The sequence below is a fragment of the Orcinus orca genome, chromosome 8 (genome assembly GCF_937001465.1).
Source record: "Orcinus orca chromosome 8, mOrcOrc1.1, whole genome shotgun sequence".
Taxonomy (NCBI): domain Eukaryota; kingdom Metazoa; phylum Chordata; class Mammalia; order Artiodactyla; family Delphinidae; genus Orcinus; species Orcinus orca.
This window is the reverse complement of record NC_064566.1, coordinates 38,822,918-38,845,140: the sequence shown is the minus strand read 5'-3', so window position 1 is coordinate 38,845,140 and position 22,223 is coordinate 38,822,918. Positions and strand designations below refer to the sequence as shown.

At 43.0% G+C, this 22,223-nt stretch overlaps 1 protein-coding gene across 1 annotated transcript; it reads right to left on the bottom strand.

Moving 5' to 3' along the window:
* Positions 1–18,856: 18,856 nt before the first annotated feature.
* Positions 18,857–21,896, bottom strand: RPS13 (ribosomal protein S13). Its single transcript, XM_004285521.4, has 6 exons — positions 21,794–21,896; positions 21,601–21,649; positions 21,118–21,196; positions 19,990–20,159; positions 19,563–19,663; positions 18,857–18,936 (listed from the first exon to the last, which is right to left on the bottom strand). The coding sequence occupies exons 1-6, from the start codon at positions 21,814–21,816 to the stop codon at positions 18,903–18,905; spliced, it is 456 nt and encodes a 151-aa protein (XP_004285569.1). The 5' UTR covers positions 21,817–21,896; the 3' UTR covers positions 18,857–18,902.
* Between the last annotated feature and the right edge of the window lie 327 nt (positions 21,897–22,223).

The following is a 22,223-nucleotide window of genomic DNA, read 5'->3' as shown; positions in this document are numbered from 1 at the left end:
TATATTTGTTCATTTGTTTTTTAGATTCCACTTATAAATGAAATCATATAGGATTTGTCTTTCCCTGTCTGACTTATTTCATTTAACTTAATACCCTATAGGTCCATCCATTTTGACAATAATGGCAAGATTTCATTCCTTTTTATGACTGAGTAGCATTCCATTGTGTGTGTGTATATATATATATATGTATGTATCATATATATATATCTCACATCTTCTTTATCCATTCATCTATTGATGGGAACGTAGGTTGCTTCTCGGCTATTATAAATAATGCTACAATGAACATAGGGGTGCATGTATCTTTTCTAATTAGTGTTTTCATTGGATAAATACCCAGGAGTGGTATGTACTTATTGCCATTTTGTTAATTTGGGGGTTGTTTTTGTAGTTCCTTTTTGTTCCTTTTTTCTTCTTTTGCTCCCTTCCCTTGTGATTTGATGACTATCTTTAGTGTTATGTTTGGATTCCTTTCTCTTGTGTTTGTGCATATATCTGTTACAGGTTTTTGGTTTGTGGTTACCATGAGGTTTATATATAGCAATCTTTATATATACATGATTATTTTAAGTTGCTGATCTCTTAAGTTTTAATGCATTTTTACAACTCTGCATTTTTACTCCATCCCCCCTCCATGTTTACCGTTTCTGACATCACATTTTACATCTTTTTGTTTGGTGGATCCCTTAACCACTTATTGCAGACATAGATGAGTCTACTACTTTTGTCTTTTAACCTTCCTCTAGCTTTATACATGGTTGATTACTATCTTTACTGTATATTTGCCTTTACCAATGAGATTTTTCCTTTCATACGTTTCATATTTTTAGTTGTGGCCTTTTCTTTTCTGCTTAGAGAGGTCCCTTTAACATTTCTTATAGAGCTGGTTTCATGGTGCTACATTCTTAGCTTTTGCTTGTCTGTCAAACTTTGTGTGATTTTGTGTGCACCCTTTAAGAGTGGAGTCTCTTTCCAAAGACAGCCTCTTCAATAAGTGGTGCTGGGAAAACTGGACAGCTACATGTAAAAGAATGAAATTAGAACACTCCCTAACACCATACACAAAAATAAACTCAAAATGGATTAAAGGCCTAAATGTAAGGCCAGACACTCTAAAACTCTTAGAGGAAAACATAGGCAGAACACTGCATGACATAAATCACAGCAAGATCCTTTTATTGACCCACCTCCTAGAGTAATGGAAATAAAAACAAAAATAAACAAATGGGACCTAATGAAACTTCAAAGCTTTTGCACAGCAAAGGAAACCATACACAAGACCAAAAGACAACCCTCAGAATGGGAGAAAATATTTGCAGATGAAGCAACTGACAAAGGATTAATATCCAAAATTTACAAGCAGCTCATGCAGCTCAATATCAAAACAACAAACAACCCAATCCAAACATGGACAGAAGACCTAAATAGACATTTCTCCAAAGAAGATATACAGATTGCCAACAAACACATGAAAGAATGCTCAACATCATTAATCATTAGAGAAATGCAAATCAAACCCACAATGAGGCATCACCTCACACTGGTCAGAATGGCCATCATCAAAATATCTAGAAACAATAAATGCTGGAGAAGGTGTGGAGAAAAGGCAGCACCCCTGCACCGTTGGTGGAAATGTAAATTGGTACAGCCACCATGGAGAACAGTATGGAGGTTGAGGTTCCTTAAAAAACTAAAAATAGAACTACCATACGACCCAGCAATCCACTACTGGGCATATACCCTGAGAAAACCATAATTCAAAAAGAGTCATGTACCACAATGTTCACTGCAGCTCTATTTACAAGAGCCAGGACATGGAAGCACCCTAAGTGTCCATGAACAGATGAATGGATAAAGAAGATGTGGCACATATATACAATGGAATATTACTCCTCCATAAAAAGAAACGAAATTGAGTTATCTGTAGTGAGGTGGATGGACCTAGAGTCTGTCATACAGAGTGAAGTAAGTCAGAAAGAGAAAAACAAATACCGTATGCTAACATATATAATATGGAACCTAAAAAAAAAAAAAAAAAAAGAGTTCTGAATAACCTAGAGGCAGGACAGGAATAAAGACACAGATGTAGAGAATGGACTTGAGGACACAGGAGGAATAGTAAGCTGGGACGAAGTAAGAGAGTGGCATGGACATATATACACCACCAAATGTAAAACAGATAGCTAGTGGGAAGCAGCCGCATAGCACAGGGAGTTCAGCTCGGTGCTTTGTGTCCACCTAGAGGGGTGGGATAGGGAGGGTGGGAGGGAGATGCAAGAGGAAGGAGATATGGGGATGTATGTATATGTATAGCTGATTCACTTTGTTATAAAACAGAAACTAACACACCATTGTAAAGCAATTATACTCCAATAAAGATGTTAAAAAAAAAAAGAGTGGAGTCTCTTTCCTACAGCCCTCTGGCTCTTCTGAAAGCAAGCCCTGCTGGCTTTCAAAGCCAAATGTTCTGGTGTCTTGTCTTCCTGGTGCAAGACCCCCAGTCTGGGGATCCTCATGAGGGGCTCAGACCACTCACTCCTTAAGGAGAACATGTGCAATTGTAATTATCCTCCTGTTTGGGGGTCACCCACCTGGGGGTCTTGACTGTACTGTGTCACCACCCCTCCTACCCATCTTGTTATGGTTCCTTCTTTATATCTTTGGTTGTAGAAGATCTTTTCTGCTAGACTTTGGGCCTTTCTCATCAATAGTTGCTCTGTAAACAGCTGTAATCTTGCTGTGCATGAGGAAGGAGGTGAGCTCAGGGTCTTCCTACGCTGCCATCTTGGCCACTCCCCCATTTCAGCTTTTCCGTGTCACGCTTTCATGTACCTATAGACCTTACTACCCATTAGAATTACTTGGGAGCTTTAACAAAATGCCTGTGCCCTATCCCAAGTAATACAATTGGTGTTGGTGGCATTGGTATGACCTTAAATCTCCCCAGGTGATTCTAATATACACCCAAGATAAATAAGCACCACTACTGACCCCAAGCTACCAGGCCCTAGAGAATTCTTTTTCACATTTTTCAATTTATATAATTAAGAAAAGGCACTCTGCAGGCTAAGAAGTAACATTTGAATGTGAGTGCAAATATGTGGTGCCAGTTCCATTCTGGATCGATACCTCCTGTGATTGATCAAAACAAGATGGGAATTTTTCCCAGACAATCATTGCCTAGTCACGGCATATGTTTCAGTTTATAATTATAAAAACAAAGTAATGAATTTTTTTTAAGTTCTACATGATCCTCGGCTGAGTACAATTACAAATATTTGTGTTGGATGGAATTTAAGACACAGAAGGTTTGTGTGCTTTCTCCCCTTTTCTGATCATAGCATCTCTAGGAGGTGGGCAGAGCAAGAGTTTTTATCCCCATTTCTAAAGGAGGACACAGAGACCCACAGAGGGCAAGTGGGTCTCCTAAGATTGTGTGGCTAGTAATGTAACATAGCCTAGGCTCCAACACACCTCTCTCTATCTGTCCAAGGCCCTTTCCAACCTAATTATCAGGACAAATCACCACCACCTGTGACAAAAGGCGATTTGTCCAGAGGATCTTCCCCTTGATTGGCCCTGGGGAAGGACTTTAGTTTATACTAGACAGTCCTGCTGAAGTACATGACACTAAGCCATCAATTTAAATGCAAAATAGTTCATGTTCAAAGATGAGCCAAAATATGATTAACTCAACGAAACATGTGCCCAAGAATTTTCAGCTTCCAAGAAACCAATAATGCATTATTCTCCAGTAAAAAGTCTGCTTTACTATCAAGGAGACAGTATGTCGGAGCATGAACGTTGGGGTCTAACAGATCTGCATTTGCCTCCGGGTGCTGCCCCTCACTAAGGTGTGTGAACCTGGGCATCCCACTTCTCTTATTATTGAATGTAATAACTGTCTATCGGCAGTAGGCACCGCAAAGTCCTTGAGCTTCTACAGAACATACATCATGGTCCCTCCCCTCAAGAATTCTCAGTATTTCGGAGAAGTGGGTCTTTAAATACCAGAAAACCAGAGCTGCTCTGAAGCTGCTGGGAGAGCACTGCAGGAGCCTGAAGATCCTGGTGCAGGAAAAAATTATATAGATTTATAGAGAAAGATAAAGCAAATGTGGCAAAAGTTTAACAACTGGTGAATCTAGGTATATGGGTATTCATTGTATATTTTGCAACTTTTCTATAGGTTGGAAAATTTTCCAGATAAAAAGTTGGCGGTGTAAGAGTTAAAAAAAATTAAATATTAAAATATTTAGTAATAAACTAGTGAGAAATATGAAAGTTTATTATGAAGAAAACTCCTAAATATTACTGAGGTTTATAAAACATGACTTGAATAAATAGGAGAGACATGCCTTGGGTAGGAAGACTCTAAATTGGGGGTGGGGACAAGAATAAGAAGTATTATGGACTGAATTGTGTCTCTGTGCCCCAAAATTCATATATAGGAGCCCTAATCCCCAATGTGACTGTATTTGGAGATAGGGCCTTTAAAGAAGTAATTAAGATTAAATGAGGTCATAAGGGTGGAGCCCTAATCCGTTAGGACTGGTGTCCTTATGAGAAGAGGGAGACCAGAGCTCATTCTCTTTACACCCACAGAGGAAAGACATATGAAGACTCATCAAGAAGACAGCCATCTGCAAGTAAGGAAGAGAGGCCTCACCAGAAACTAACCCTGTTTGCACTTGGATCTGGGACTTACAGCCTCCAGACTTTAGGAAATAAATTTCTGTTGTTTAAGCCACCCAAGCCTGTGGCACTTTGTTAAGGCAGCCCAAGCCCACTAAGACAAGAAGTAAAGTGCTTCACCCAGGGCCAAGGTCCCACAGTGAGGAAATTCTGGAGCCTAGATTTGTACCTGGAGCTGTCTGGGCCCTCTCTCCATGAAGTGATTGGGTGAGTCAGGTCAGTGCTTCTCAAATGTTAGTGGGTATCAAAATTGCCTGGGGTGGAAAATCAGGGATTTTTCCTTACCCTGATTCTAGGGGGTCTATGTGAAGCCCGAAATTCTGCATTTTAATAAGCGATGTCCCCACCAGGTGATTCTGTTGAAGGTGGTCCCAGACCACATTTTGAGAAATGCTGCTCTAATCTGAGCCTGGAGGTTCAGAAAGATGCAGGAGGGAGCAGATGACCCTCAAGGGACATGCATGTAATATTTCTACAAAGATATGCAGAAAATATTGTTAGCCTCTGAGAAGAAGGCTTATGGGCCTGATATGAGAGTGAGACTTACTTTAAAATTCTTGTTTTGTTTCATATTTTTTAACCTTAAGCATATGTTCTTTTTCAGTCAAAAAACTAACTTGAGGGACTTCCCTGGTGGCACAATGGTTGAGAAACCGCCTGCCAATGCAGGGGACATGGGTTCGATCCCTGGTCTGGGAAGATCTCACATGCTGCAGAGCAACTAAGCCTGTGTGCCACAACTACTGAGCCTGCGCTCTAGAGCCCGCAAGCCACAACTACTGAGCCCACATGCCACAACTACTGAAGCCCACGCTCCTAGAGCCCGTGCTCTGCAACAAGAGAAGCCACCACAATGAGAAGCCTGTACACCGCCAACAAAGAGTAGCCGCCCCTGCTTGCTGCAACTAGAGAAAGCCCGCGTGCAGTATAGAAGACCCATCACAGCTAAAAATAAAAAATAAAAAAACAATGGGCTTCCCTGGTGGTGCAGTGGTTAAGAATCCGCCCGCCAATGCAGCGGACATGGGTTCGAGCCCTGGTCCAGGAAGATCCCACATGCCACAGAGCGACTAAGCCCGTGCACCACTACTACTGAACCTGTGCTCTAGAGCCCGCGAGCAACAACTACAGAGCCCGTGCGCCACAGCTACTGAAGCCCACGCACCTGGAGACCGTGCTCTGCAACAAGAGAAGCCACCACGATAAGCCCACGCACCGCAACGAGGAGTGGCCCCCGCTCACCGCAACTAGAGAAAGCTCGCGCACAGCAACGAAGACCCAACGCAGCCAAAAATAAATAAATAAAATAAATTAATTTTAAAAAACCCCAAAAAACTAACTTGAAAAAAGAGATCATGAATTTAAAGAGCTTATTATTAGGGTACTGCCCAACATATAGTAGGTGCTCAATAAGTAAAAATTCCTTTCTTTTTTGTCTTCCACTCAAAACATTTGCCGTTCCTTCACTTCCCTCCCTTGTCCCTTCCAACAGTATCTCCATTTGTGCATTTGATCAATATATATTAATTTAATGCAGATTATATGCCAGACATGGGTCTAAGAGTATAGGTGGTTGCATAAAACAGACACAGTCCCTCCCTGCCTGAAAGGAGTGTCTAGTCCCCATCCTCACCTCTGGCAATCTTTTTTTTTTTTTTTTTTTGCGGTACGCGGGCCTCTCACTGTTGTGGCCTCTCCCATTGCGGAGCACAGGCTCCAGATGCGCAGGCTCAGCGGCCATGGCTCACGGGCCCATCCGCTCCGCGGCATGTGGGATCTTCCCGGACCGGGGCACGAACCCGTGTCCCCTGCATCGGCAGGCGGACTCTCAACCACTGCACCACCAGGGAAGCCCACCTCTGGCAATTTTGACTTCTTAACTCCTGCCTACCTAGCTCTATACAGGCCATCCCTCCACACAAGCCTAAAGTAGCTTTCTCACTCTCTTCCTTCAGAATCTGACCTAAATTCTTCTCCATGGAGCCTCTGGACCCCCAGTGACATTCTCAGCAGAGGGACTCACTGGAGCCTAGGGCCAGCTTCCTGCTGCCCTCTGGTGGGGCTCCCTGGGGCTCACAGTCCCTCTAAATTTCTAGGACCCAGGGCTGGTTTCCACAGCACCCATGCATGGCCTCTGCGTGTGGCCTCTGCTCTCTCACAGCTTGGAGGCTCAGGGTCAGCCTTCCTACCCCGAGCATGAGTGATCCAGGTAACAAGGCCTTTTCTGCCCTAGCTTCAAAAGTCCTAAAGTCACTTTTTTTGAATTCTAATATTGATAAGCAAGTCACAGGCCTGGCAGATTGATAGGGAGGACGATTAGACCCCACCTCTTGAGTGGATAACAAAAAGAGTTTGATATAGACAATCTCCCACACCCAGGGTGGATCCAGGCACCCCACTTACTGCCCAGCACAGGACAGTGGGCCTGAGCAGAGCCCAGCTAGAAATGGGGTGGAGGTAAGATGGGAGAGAAGGTGGACTCATCTCTCCTCAGACAATTTCACTTGACCATGGCTTCAGGTTCTACTCCTCCCTGAAGATGCTACATCTCCTGCCTGAAGCTTTTTTCTCTGAGCTTCAGACCAGTATGTCCAACTGCCTGTCTGCTTTCCCTTTCTGTGCCTTGGTGTCTTTCGGAAAATGGAGATGCTGATGCTCTCTACTCATAGAGTGACTATCAGAATTAAATGAGATAATACTGATAATGCCCTTAGTGTAATGTCTCGCACGTGTAAGTGCTCAGTGTTACTATTATTTGACCTAATTGGATATCTTATAGACAGTTCAAACTCAACATCTCCAAACCTGAACTCATAATGTACAGCCCACACCTGCCCCGCTCCACCCAGTGTTCCATCTTCATGAATGACTGCCACCCCTGCTTCTGCCCGTGCCAGAGACTGGCAGTCATCTTTCATACCTCTTTCACTCCCCACATCCAACCCAACGCCAAGTCTTAACAGGTTTATGGTCTAGATGTTTCTCTAACTTCTCCACTCTTCTCCACCTCTATCCTGACACCTTAGTCCGAGCTGCAGTCATTTCTCCTTTGGACTCTGGCCTCTCTGGTCTCCCAAATTCACTAGGTCCAGTTCATCTTCCACCCACCCTCATCCATTCTTCACCCAGTGGGCAGCCAGAATATTTTAAAAATGTAAAGCTGATCATGTCACTCGCCTTAATTAAAACCCTATTGCTCTAAAGAAAAGATCGTCCCTTTCAAAGGCCTACAAAGTCCTGTGGGTCTGGCCCCTGCCTCCCTCCCCCACTCACTGGGCTCCCTCTGCCATAAAGCCTTTGTATGGGCCATTTCCTGTGCCTGGAATGCCCACTGCATTTCCCCACTTCACTCCCCCTTACGTCAGACAACAGCTCAAGAGTCACATCCTCAGGGAAGCCTTCTCTACCCACCTTGGTGAGATTCCCCCACCAGACCACCCGACCACCCATAGGCCCTTGTAGCACCAGACCCATCTCCTTTGTAGAACTTGTTACCATTGGCATCTGCATTTGTATGGTGATCGTTTAATTAGCATCTCTCCCCTCCAAAACCCCGTAGGCTCCAGTTTTGCTCACTATTGTATCTCAAAGCCTAAAATAGCAGCTGACACACAGTCCAATAAACATTTGTTGATTGGATGGATGGATGGATGAGAGAGGAGAGGAGAGGGGCCAGGGCCGTTGTAATAAGCACCTAGAAAATGTTGCTGAATGAAGAAATAAATGGGCAGGTTGGGCAGAGCCCAGGAAATGACTCACAGCCGATTTTCCATCCTTCAGGCATGCCAGAAAGGAATGTTATAAGAAAAAGTGATTTAGTCAGGACTGGAAACACATCCTCCCTGCCCCAGGGCCTCTCTTCTGGAGGTGCTGCAGACTTGAATAGTTTCACCTGCTTCCAGAACTTAGCATGGCATTGCCCGGGCGGGGCGGGGGGGGGGGGGGGGGGTGGGCGGCGGGGGGGAGGTGGCTTCCAGTCTATCTGGTCCAATCTCCTTCTTTTCTAGTAAGGATCAGCCAGGCAGTGAGACTTGCCAAAGTTCACACAGCACCTCTGGGGGCCAGTGCAGGGATGGAGAAAACAGGGCTCAGGCACCGACAGCCTGGGTTCCATTCTGGCTGTGCTATTCACAGACACCCTGTCCCAGGCTCTTGGCCCAGTGGTAGGAGGGGACCTAAGTCTTATCACCTGAATGGCTAACTGACCACACCCCCAAATCCCAGTTCAGCTTCCTCGGTGACCCTCCTGCCATGCATTCTGGGTGGCATCCCACACCCACCCAAATGACTACGTGACTTTCCTTTCCAGCCCTACCCAATCTTTATCTTGGCTTTCAAAGGTCAGAGACATATCCTGGTCAGACAGTAATCCTTCCACAAGGTAGAGTGTGTCACACCCCAAGCTGCTTTGAAAAAATAGGAAGAAATAAGACTTTGTTTCTAAAATCTAGTGTCCAGTCTCTGTGGCCTCATATTGGTCATGTGACCTTGGACAAGGGATTTTACTTCCAGTTTACAAGAGGAAGCTGAGGCAAAGAGAAGTTTAATAATTTCTGTGGTACAGGGTTGCTGTAAAGGTCCAGTGAGATTACTGAGGCAGAACTGTGATCCATAAGTTCCTGATCCTGAGTTAGAGGTGGTTAGAGCTCGGGGTGACTTGCATGAATAATAGCACTTTAGTTACTTTAGTGTAGGGCTTTACAGTTACAAAAGGCAATCAGGCCCTTCCAATCTTTGTGAATTTGTTAATAGATAACTGTTCCGAGTAGGCTCTCAAGTAATGTGCCAGTCCCTCTAGGAAATGTATGTGTCCAATGATGAGATTTCAGACACTGCAGTACGTTAGCTGGAGAGATTTAGGGCAAGTGGGGGTGGGGGGGTCTGTCTAATGACCCTCAGAGGGTAGGGTACCAAATCAGTCTTCCATGAAGACCAGTCTGGCCCCAATCTTTGAGCCAAAAGCCATGCTGGTGAGGTGTGAGGGCCAGTGCTGATGGCCCATGCTGAGAGACTCCCAGATCAGTCAAAAGCCCCTTCCCTGGACTAGAAGAGTGGATGGCGGCAGAGCAGGACCCCCAGTGACACAGGACCATCCCATACCTCCAGCACTAGATTGTCTCTGTCCCAAGTCCCCGTTGCATTCCAGGCCCAGTACCATGGCACCCCCATAGAGGCACCACAAAGGCAACCCGGTACCTCCAACCTCCAGCCTGTTGGTCAGTGCCTGAGTGGAGAAGAGCACAGCCTCAAAGCAGCCCTTCCCCCCTTGGATCCCCCAGCCCGGCTCGTCCTCACGCACACTGACTGCCAGAAGCAGATACAGTGCCCTCATAGAGATAGCATGCTTTGTGCTTTTCCAAGTTCTTCCTCCTCTTCCATCTCCTCCCCCCTCACCACGGCCCTGTGAAGTAGAGCTCCATGTGAGACCCAGCAAGACACATGGGGAACTGCTACCCAGCAGTAAAAACCATACTCCTTTTGAGTGATGAGCTTCCCATCCCTGGAGGAGTTCAAGCAGAAACTGAACAGCCACCTGTAATGATCCCAACCCAAAGGAAACAGTAGGTCCTGTGGACTCTACTGTTGTGATCTCCCACCTGCTCCTGTCTCTCCAGGTCCTGTCTGTGACCACCCAAGCTCTGTGAGCAACCTGCTACTCTCCTGCCCTCCTGGCCTTACAGCAAATAGCTCTATGTCTCCTACAGAATAGTCTAGCAGCTTGGCCTGGACCTGGGCCCTCTGAGAGTTGATCTAACTTCTTTCCTAGGCTTTTCAGTCCCTACCACTGAGTTCATCAGCCAAACTAGAATACTCACTGGACCCTCACACTGCACACGCTCCTACCTCATACTCTGCGCGTGCTGTTCCCTCTGCAGAGGAGGTCCTTTTCCTGGAGTGCATCCCTCCCCTTTCCCAGAATGCCCTTCAAAATGCAGCTCATCTGCCATCTCCTCTGTGAAGCCCTCCCAAATTCTCTGTGATTTTTCCTTACCACTTTATCTGCACCTCTCTTCTGAAGTTAACTTCAACCTTGTGAGATTAACGACTAATGTGCCCTACCTCACACTAGTCTAAAACTTTTTTAAGGTGCAGGATCAGGTGTGAGTCATCTTATTAACATCTGGCATAGCACATGCATGTTGAATGAATTAGTGATGAATCTAGACCCTAAATTGCTGTTCACTGCTGTCTAGAATGCTTGTCACAAAAGTGCTCAATAAATATTTGTGGAGTGAATGAATTGCGTTTATAACTCTAGACCCTGTAGAGACTTTTAAAATGAATTATGTTGGGCATACAAAAAGACAGAATATAACAAAACCCCTTGTACCTATCACCTAGCTTATGAAATAAAACCTGACAGACACAGTTGAAACTCTCCGTGTAGCCCTGCCCAACCTTGCCCACCTCCTTCCCCCTGGAGGAGTCACTATCTTGATTTATCATTCCCAAGCTGCGGCTACACGTCACAGCAACAGGTACCAGTGTATGAAGCAGTTTGACTGCAGGTGAGACTGGGAGCCGGGAACAGCACTAGCTTAGACCTGAAAGACAACTCTTATCCTTAGCTTAAGAGAACTCTAATTTCTATTCATAGGTAAGAAAACGAGAGGGAGAGAATTCCCTGGCGGTCAGTGATTAGGACTCCGTGCTTTCACTGCAGAGGTTGTGGGTTCACTCCCCGGTCAGGGAATTAAGATCCCGCAAGCCTTGTGGCGCGGCCAAAAAGAAAAGAAAATAAGAGAGAAATAATAGTAAAAACTGCTTATACTGAGACTTCTGAAGATTTAAAATTTTGATTTCTCTAATGAATATATTGTCATATATTAGGCATTAGCTAAAATATTACTCAATTTTTTAACTGGTTTGTCTAGAACACGGGTCTTTATTATTTGCACTTCTCTTAAAAAAAAAAAAAAGAACAAAACCTGAGAAAATGAATAAGAGGCATCAGTTTTAGTGACAGGAACACCAGGCATCTGAATGGCCTTAGTTTGAGTTACCTTTTCTGAGCCTCAATTTCCCCATCTTTAAAATGGGGGTAATTTTCTCACATCCTTCCAAAAAAATCTAGAATCAACTTTTTTGGAAGTTGTGAAAATCAAAGAAATAACAAATGTGAGAGTACTTTTAAATTATAAGAAGCTGCTGGTATAGGGTACTGTTAGCTACACACACACACACACACACACACACACACACACACACACACACACACACACACACACACACACACACACACACACACACACACACACACACACACACACACACACACACACACACACACACACACACACACACACACACACACACACACACGCCTCCTAGTGGTAGAAAGAGTAATTGCATCTGGATACAATTCCATATTGTCTATATACTATACTGTATAGTGAGCATCCCAATTCAGATCCTTACAAGGATTACTGGACATTTGAGGAAAGCCTTTAACATAAAAGACAAACAAACAAAAAAGGATCTCAAAGAAAATATACAATGTAGAGGCAGAAAAAGTTTATCTGTGAAACAACAGGTTTCTATGAAAAGCAAGTTCAGGGAACAAAGATGAGCTCTGAGCAGTGATGAGCTGGATCTGGCTCATAAGGGCTAACAATACCCAACTGTTACTTTCTGAGGAATTCTGAAAGCTAGTTAAGCACAGGGCATTACTCAAAATTAAATTATATAAACTCAAAGGTAAATAAATTATTTTTAAAACAATTTAAGAAATAAAGCTCATCACTTCCTAATTATTTTACATCATTTTATCATCTACAGTCTTGAAGTCATTTATGTTTACTGTTTCTGTATAGGCAAAATACTATGTAGTTGAAAAAAAAAAAAATACTATGTAGTTGGTCTACTGCCAAGTATCTCTTCCCAGCTCCATCCCACTGGTAGCTTGAAATTGGCCATCATGGGATTTTTTACATCACAGAATAGGTAAACACTACAAATCAGTGCCCAACCCCCCCCCCAGAGATTTAAACATTCACCTACATATATGTAAATATATATATATATACACACACACATACACACACGCCATCCAGCATACATATAACATTTACCAATATACCACTGGCTCTGGGAAATTAAAAATATAAAGGTAGAAATGGAAAAACGTAGTAAGACTGGAAGATGAAGTGGAAACCTCTCAGAAGGAAAAGCAATGGACAATAGTTGGTAAAAGATGAAAAAAAATAGAGGATCAGTCCAGAAATCTAATGTGCAAATAATGAGTTCCAGAAAAAGAACACAGAAAATAGTGTGGAAGAAATATTAAAGGAGTAATTCCAGAAAATTTCCCAGAACTGCAAGACAATTTTGAAACTGAAATAGCTGAGTACCTTGCAGCACAAATGAAAAAAGATAAAACCAAGGCATTATTGCAAATCTCAGAACACTAAGCAACAGAGACAATCCTAAAAGCATCAGGTCAAGAAAAGAAGAAAAAAAAAAACCCAAAAGAAAAAAAAAAGGTTATAAACAAAGGAGTGGGATACAGAATGACATCTGACTTCTCAACAACAATTTTTGTTCGTTTTTAGTTTAAAACAGTAAGCAGTGCTAAAACTCTTTAGGAAAAATTATTTCCAATCTAGAGTCTACTCCCAGTTAAATTCTATCACTCAACAATGAGAGTTGAAAAGACTTTTTCCAAGATTTCAAGTTTTTTCATCTCTGGTGTGCATTCATTTAACCAATATTTGAGAACCTACTATGTGCCAGACACTATTCTAAATTCTAGGGATATAGCAGTGAACAAACAGGTCCTTGCTCTATGGGGCTTTCTTATAATCTGAAAATATCAACACAGCATGTCAGGTAGTAATCAGTACTCTGAAGAACAGCAGGGCTAGGGGGATGGAGTGCTGGGTGGGAGGGAGCTCTTTCAGACAGGGCCTCTGCTTGAGGTTACAGTTGAACAGAGACCTCAATGAAGGAGCAAGCCATGCAGATGTCTGGGGGAAGAACTTTCCAGGCAGAGGAATGAACAAGGGCAATGGCCCAGGGAGGAGTGTTTGTGAAACCAGGCTGGTGTGACTGGGAAGGGTGGCAGGAGATGAACGCAGAGGCCACACCACAGGGGCCCTTTGAGTTGGATACTTCCCTTTTGTCCCCCCATACCCACTTGCCACCCTGTTCTGCCGCCTGGGAAGCTGAGGTTTATGCCCCATGTCAACAAGCTCCCTTGACCTCTGGCTTCCTATGAGATTTGGCCAATGGGAGGCACCTGCAAGAAATCAGAGAGCAGGAGTCGTCTTTACCCAGACGACCTTCAGCAGCTTGGAGTTCCCCTGTGCACTTCAGGTTGGGGGTGGGTGTCCCTAATGCCTCTCCAGGGTTGCCAGCTCCAGGAAACCAGATAGCATGCCTTGTGGCTTCCCTAAACCCCACTGGCACCTCTGTAAAGAGTTCCTTTAGTACACACTCTCCCAACTCCTCAGTTTGAGTGTGACATCCACCTGTTTTCCTGCCAGGATCCTAATACTCCTTTGTAAGGCAAGATAAGGATTTTATTCTTAAGGAGATGGAAACCACTGGAGGTTTTTAAGCATGCGGGACACCATGTGACTTAGATTTTAAAAGACCACTCTAGATGGATGCAGTAAACTTTGGTGGGGAGTAACAGGTGGTAAAAAATAGTTAGGAGGAGGCTTTTACAATAGTAAGGGTAAGAGAAGGCGACTCAGACTAGGGTGTTTGTAGTAGAGGTGATAAGTGATCAAATGTGGGGATACATTGTTAAGATCAAGCCAAGAGGATGTGGTGACCAAGTGGATATATGGGTGTAAGAGAAAAAAAGGCAAGGCTGATTCAGGTTTTTGGTCCAAGGATGAAATCAAGTTGCCATTTATTAAGACGTAAATGTCTTCGGAGAAAGCAGGTTTGGGCTGCAAAAGTCAAGAGTTCAGTTTGGGAATAAATAAAGTCCACATACATATTAGATATCCAAGTGGGGATGTTGAATTGGTGGCTGCATATCTAAGACTGGAGTTCAGAGAAGGTCTGCGCTGGAGATAGGAATTTTAGTGTACTTAACATCAAAGAGAGCATTTAAAGCTAGAAACTCGATGAAATTACCTCGGAGTTGGTATAAACAGGGAAGAAATGAGGTTCAAGGATTGAGCTCTTTCTTCAGGAGCTACCAGAGGATGTTTCACCAAAAGGAAGGCGTAAACCAAGAAAGAGGAAGATATATGATATGGAAATCGGGACTCTGACACTGGTGGCAGAAAGAATCCCATATTGATGGCAAAAGGAGACCCCAGAACTATAGGTCTGAAGAGTAATTTACCTGAGTTGGAGCTAGCGGGTGAGTGCCCTGGGAGGGATATCACCAAAAAACGAGAACAAAAGTAAACTTGATTGAACATATTGAGATTTAAACTATGGTTCAACAATTGGGGATGAATTAGAGATAGGAACACAAAACACTAAGCAGATGGAAGAACAAGTTAATTCTAACAATTTCTGTAAATATATGTATTTGTAGGAAATGTGAAGTATAGAATTATACATATTATATATAAACATTATATGAAAATTCCAGATGAAGAGGTATAAACTAAAAATCAAGAAATCATAGTAGGGAGTTCCCTGGTGGCCTAGTGGTTAGGATTCCAGGTTTTCACTACCATGGCCTGGTTCAATCCCTGGTCAGGGAACTGAGATCCCGCAAACCATGCAGCACTGCCACAAAAAAAAAAAAAAAAAAAAAAAAAAAAATCACAGTATAAGAATGGTGCTTAGAGCAATTCCATATACATCCAAAAGAACTGAAAACAAGTACACGCACATAAACGTTCATAACAGCACTATTCAAAACAGCCAAAAGGTGGAAGCAATCCAAATATCCATCAACTGATGAATGCATAAATTATGGTATATACATACAGTGGGATATTATTCAGCCATAAAAATGAGTAACATAGATAAATGCTACGATGTGAACGAGCTCCCAAAACATCATGCCAAGTGAAAACCAGATATTAAAGGCCAGCCATACATAGTATGATTCCATTTATATGAAATATCCAGAATAGGTAAACCCTTAGGAACAGAAAGCAGATTGGTGGTTGCCAGGGGCTGGGGGGGAGGGGACAATGAGGCATAACTGCTTTATGAGTACAGTGTTTTATTTTGGGGTGATGAAAATGTTTTGGAACTAGATAAGGATGGTGGTTGCACAATGTACTAGATGCCACCGAATTGTTCACTTTTAAATGATGAGTTTTATGTAAATTTCACCTCAATTTTTTTAAAAAAATGTTATTTAGAAATAAGAAGGCATATTACATGTCAAAAAAACAGCTGAGTTGCAAGTGGTTGCCCTAGACTTTAGGCTGCAAAACGGAAGGGGCTGTTTTTAGTTATAAGCCTCATAAAATAATCACGACTTTTAAAAACCAGATATATGCATAACTTCCAGTTAAAAAATAATAAGATGAACACCTGTCACTTGAAGAAAAGATGATTTTTAAATGAAAAGAATAGTTGCTGAAGGAAACCTTCAGATACTACGAGCACACATATGGGTAGATCTGGACAAATTACATGCATATGCTGCTTCCAACTCCATCAAAATAGATGTTACAAAGAAAAAGCATATGGGAACTTTTATTTGAAAAGAAAGAATAAATGTCTAAGTCTGGAAGACAGATGGAGACAGACCATACTATATTTAACAAAAGGGAGAAGCAGAAAAAATTTTTTAAAATTTAAACAGACTAATCCATTTAAAAAAGAAAAAGATGATTAGGGAAAAACATCAGGGACAGTATCAATAAAGTTCTTAAAACTTCTATAGCAAAAATACCATAAACAAGATCAAAAGACAGAATAAACTGGGGAAAATATTTGTAACACATGATAAAGCATTAATAACAATGTCCCAAAAAAGAAACAGGGCATAAATAGGCAATTCACAAAAAGTAAACATAAGATACTCATTAGTAATCAAAGAGGTAAAGCAGAATATCAGTCTCTTTTAACAAAGATTTATAAACAAAAACAATTTTCAAAGGATGTAAAGAAATGACATTCTCATACACCTTTTGGGTACTTATCAGTACACATTTGAAAGGCAGTTTGGGGACTTCCCTGGCGGTCCAGTGCTTACAACTCCGTGCTCCCAATGCAGGGGGCATGGGTTCAATCCTTGGTTGGGGAACTAAAATCCTGCATAAGACTTTAGCAGTCCCAAGCCCTGAAAAAAATGAGTGGAAAACACACACACAACCCACACCCCTTGCCCGTGTGTAATCCAAAATGTTATTTTTAAAAAAGGCAATTTTACAAAATATAAAATATACACACCGAGAGATCCCATTTCTGGGAATTTATCTCAAGATAACTACAAGGCAAATTAGAGTACAGTCCATGGAATACTAAGTTCCCACAACCTGTAACAAGTAAAGATTATGGGATGATATATGCAGTATATCATCATCATATAGGCAGCATATAATGCCCATGTGCAAAAAGTGTCGGCAATTATATAAACAGTGATCTGGAGAGACTTAAGGTTTTCTCTGAAATGTTTAACTACTGCCACATATTAAGAACATCATGTGATCCTCACAGTAATTTAGAGATTCTTGAGATTTGACCCCCAAACCACACGGCCTTTAAGTAGCAGGGCTGTTTCTGAAAGCCAAGTTTGAACCCTCTGCCTAAAGGACTGCAGATGGTTTTTACATTAATATATTATTTTTTAAGGTATTAAAAACCCTCCCAATATGTAGTCCGATTTAGTATTTCCAGTAATTCTGTTGGCCTGATGGCAAAATTATAAATAGGTAAATACTTCTCCTAACTAAAAGAAACCTAGAGATGTTTGGAAACATCAAATGTTCCATGTACTATTGACTAGCTTTTGGTCCAGAATCATCAATACCCAACATCTGCCTAGCTTACCTGGGGTTTGCAAAGATCTTGCTGTTACCTTGTTTTACTTGTTCATCATTCTTGGAGATGTTTGCCTTATTACAGTAAATTTATTTCTTGGTTTATGACAGTTACCCACTTTTAAGACCTGAACATAAAAGCACAGGGATTAGAAACTTACATCTAACACTATGTAAGAATTGGGTAAAATTTCCACACCTGTTTCCCATATTTGTGAGCCCATTAGGATGTGGGGCTGAGTCAGTTTGTACACCCAGCAGGGCACAGAGAGCTGCATACCCAGCAGAGCTGGGGAGGCAAATATACGCAGTGTCCTGAAGAACAAGGGAAGTGAAGGAGGTGTCTGTGCCCCCAGAGCCCACCATCCCACAGGGACATCAATGCTACTTACGATACTGGTCTCTTGAAAACAAGGGACTTTGCCTGAGAGTTTGATTTCGACCACAACTTTGATTACTGCTTGGGGAAAGCTTAAAAAGAATAAACATTTATTCAAGTGATAAACACTTAGAAAAAAGGTGGTACATACACATGGCTTGCTTGAATTTTCTGAATTCTGAAAGAGTAAACCAGCCAGACACGCAGCTTCTCATTTACTGGTTTTACAGCCTTGAACACCTCACTCCAGCTGTTCAAGACTTGCCTCTTTCAAACAGGGTTACCCATGTACCTCATTAGGTTTTAAGAATTAATTAAATGAATATTCTGACAATACCCAGCTAAGTAAATTTTGTCCTAACCCATCCAAAAGTTGCAAGGCTCAGGGAGCTAAGCTCATCTCATAGTTCTTCCTGTTCCCTGAAGCCCTTCTTCCTCATCTTTAAGCCTCACCCACAGGACTAGGATCAAATATTGCTTCCTAAGTCCCTCCATACTAAAGATGCCCTCCCCTCCAGACGCTTTCAAGTGTATTTCTGATATTTCAATGTAGATAACATCACAGATCTACCTCAAATACATCAAATGTATCCAAATTACTTAGAAACATTTTTGCCATGACATCAAAACAGTTAAGTCACAACCTCCTAGTCTCTTCCAATACCTACTCACTTTGTACACAGAAATCACCATAAAGTTATAAACTGCTCAACTAGTTTGAGCAGTGAAGGGATGTAACGGATAGATGCTATCTCATTGCTCCCTGTGGAATCACCCAGTTCTAATTCTGCTAACACACATCCACGTCAAAAAAGATAAACACACAAACCACTGAATTTTTTTAGGGAAAGAAATACAAAACGTGTTTCTAGTTAAACAATGATTTTATTGCTTGAGTACAACATACAATTTTATGCAACCAGGGCAGAGGCTGTGGATGACTCGCTGAAAAGGAAAAAAAAAGGTGGGGGGGATGAGAAGAGCTAGATTAATAAAAGTCCTCCATATTCATTCCAAAAATCTCCAAAAACTATGAGAGCTATTTCCTAACAGCTAAAATAAACCCCAAATATATAAATGCACCAAACAGCTCAGTTCCTGAATCAGTTCATTATGATCAAGCATAATATGAAGATGATCACTTAGACATCCAAAGAACTGGCCAACATAAGGAAAAACCTTTCTGGTGGAAACTCCGAATGTCTGGAAATTAGTCATTATAGTGAGCAATCTATGCAAAAATTAAGACAACATAAGCACCTGGGAGCAGAGGTAAGAACTGAAACTTTACCCACAATCTAAAAGCGATTCAAAGGGCTTGCTTGTGTTCTAAATCAGTGGTCTACAGAATTATGGCCCTTTGTCTTTGTAAAAAGTTTCAATGGAACACAGCCATGTCCACCTGTTTATGTATTGTCTATGGCTGGTTTCTTGCTATAATCAGAGTTGAAAGAGTAGTTGACCATAGAGCCACAGTCTAAAATATTTACTGTCAGGCCTTTTACTATAATTATTACTATTTAATATCTGGCCAACTCCTGTTCTTGTTAACAAAAGGGATCAATACTTACTATTTCCAATTGGGGGGGAGGACTCGTTTGGTCTTGTAATATCGAGCCAATCGGTGAATACGGCTCTCAATCAGAATCAGACGGAATTTGGCATCTTTATCCTAAAAATGAAAATTGACAGAATTCAGGAAAACCACTAAAAACTAAACACTATTTTAACAGTAGAATATATAGACACCACGTACTTTAAAATGAGAAGTTACCCAGTGTCCCTTAACAGAACCACAGGCTAGGGTTCATGTGGCTAGATTAAGTCCTTAAGGGAATTTAGGGAGGCAAAGCTCCCCCTGCAAATCTCTCCCAGTGGAACTTTTATTTCAAAGCAAACAGTGTGATTTGTTTGTGCCCTAACCCACCTTGGATAATTCAAATCACATGCATTATATTTTACTGAAATGAATTAGTACAAGTAGTCCTCTTCTCTTACCTTTCTGTTTCTCTCGAGATGCTTTCGAACAGCAACAGCTTTCTTAATTAAATGATAGAGATCCTCAGGAAGATCAGGAGCAAGTCCTTTGGACTTAAGAATTCTCAAGATTTTATTGCCTGTCACAAAACGTACTTGTGCAACACCATGTGAGTCTCTCAGGATTACACCTGAAAAGGGAATAATATAAATTCCCACACCAAACATACAAATTGAAGCATGTGACGTCAAGGCTCTGAGATCAAGTCACTTTCCAAGTTACCCATCTGTAAAACAAGGCTTACTTTTATACATCAGACACCGACATTAGACTGCATGCAAAGCTCACTCAGACAGCCAAGGAAGGTTTACCCAACACTAAGGAAAACCCTTCTGGTGGAAACTGCGAATGTTGTAAGACCATCATCATAGTCAGCTGTTGCATTACAGGCCACCAAAGGAATCAAGGAGATTCTTCAAAACAGCACCATCTGACTACTTGACAGTCTATTTATTATGTATCTCCTATTGTGTGCAATACCTCCACTAGTCTGTAAACTCCAGAAGACTAACTTGCCCTTTTTTTGATTACTTTATTCTCAGGATCCAAAATCACATAGCAGGCAAACATTCACTGAATGAAGCCATTTGCACAAAGTCACACACAGCTGAGGTTCAAACCACATCTAACTGTGAGAAAGGGATGAGCACTCTGAGTAGCCAATCCCAATTCCTCCATTAACACCTGTGTGATTTGGGGTGTGTTACACAGCTGCAATGTGCCTCAGTTTCCTCAATGTGCCTCAGTGCCTCAACTTAACATAAAGAAAACTAGTATTTATTTGAAAGTATGGCTGTCAGAATTAAACGTCAGCATATGTAAAGTGCTTAGAACCATGCACCTAGAAGAGTGCCTAGCCCAAAGAAAATACTCATTAAATTTTGGAGCACATTTTACTCACTTTACCGCCTTCCAAGTAAGAACCTGAGAGTTCAGCAAATGAGACTAGGCCTCGGTCATCATCAACAGTAAAGCAAGGAAAACGAGCAAAAGATTTTCAAGCCACGTGTGAGACGTTTGCCCCGAGTCTTCTTCAGCAGGTTACACGAGGGCAAGCGGAAGGGGCTGCATTAAACAAAAACACTCACCTATTTGCGAGGGAGTCAGGCCCTTCTTGGCCAATTTGTAGATCTGCTCCTTCACGTCGTCAGACGTCAGCTTCAGCCACTGTTTATGGTAAAGAAAGCGGCTTTAAGACGAAAAACCAGAGATGGAACCGAAACACAGCGGTCCCCTCCACCTTCAAAACCGCGCTCCTGGGCTTCCCTGGTGTCGCAGTGGTTGGGAGTCCGCCTGCCGGTGCAGGGGACACGGGTTCGTGCCCAGGTCCGGGAGGATTCCACATACCGCGGAGCGGCTGGACCCGTAAGCCATGGCCGCTGAACCTGCGGTTCCGGAGCCTGTGCTCCGCAACGGGAGATGCCGCAGCAGTGAGAGGCCCGCGTACCGCAAAAAAAAACACAACAAACCGCGCTCCTCATGCACACGTGGTTCCCATCCCCGCGCCGCTTCCCCCAAGCAACGAATGGCACCCCCTCCCGGCCTCTCCCCGGTCCCCGCGCGCTACTTACAGTGGGGACGCTGCGGCGGTAGGGTAGAGCCGACTGGGACAGGCCCTTCCTGGGGAGAGAAGCAGTCTCGGGGTGAGGAAATCCCTGCCACAGCAGCCCAGAACCTAACCCCCTCGACCCGCTGCCCACAGTCTCTCTTTCCCCCCAATTCCCGGGCCCAGCCCTAGCAACCCGTTCACAAACCCGAGCTTACCCGGGAGCATGCATACGTCCCATGATGGCGGCGGTGCGGTAGCGAAAAGGAGGGAGAGGATGGGAGCGCCGTAGGAAGCCACCCTACACGTCGGAAGTGACCTCACACGTCCTCGCTTCCTCGCCGGCAGGAGGCGGAGCTGCGCTGCATGTTTCCCGGCGACCGCGTGACTACATATCCCGAAAAGCACTTCGACGCGGACTACACATCCCGGCATGCATCGGTGTTTGAGGCGGTGCTAAACTAGAGAAGGAGAAAAAGAGTCCGCCTCCAGCCTGGGCTGTGGGATAGTTAGAAGTGCTGCTTGCGCCGAGGTTGTTCAGGTTCGGATGCCGGACTGGGAGTGCGAATGGAACAGATACGGCTGCAGAGGTTGGTAGACTTGGTCCCCGCCCTTAAAGAAGGCCGTTATCTGCGCCCCCGCCGCCCA

Excerpts from the sequence above, each read along its gene's own strand:
- RPS13 (XM_004285521.4), bottom strand. The coding sequence starts at position 21,816 with ATGGGACGTATGCATGCTCCCGG. Across the intron at positions 19,664-19,989 it reads ATCTCGAGAGAAACAGAAAG|GATAAAGATGCCAAATTCCG; the intron begins GTAAGAGAAGAG and ends TTTCATTTTTAG. Across the intron at positions 18,937-19,562 it reads CTCCCCCCCAATTGGAAATA|CGAGTCATCCACAGCCTCTG; the intron begins GTAAGTATTGAT and ends TTTCCTTTTCAG.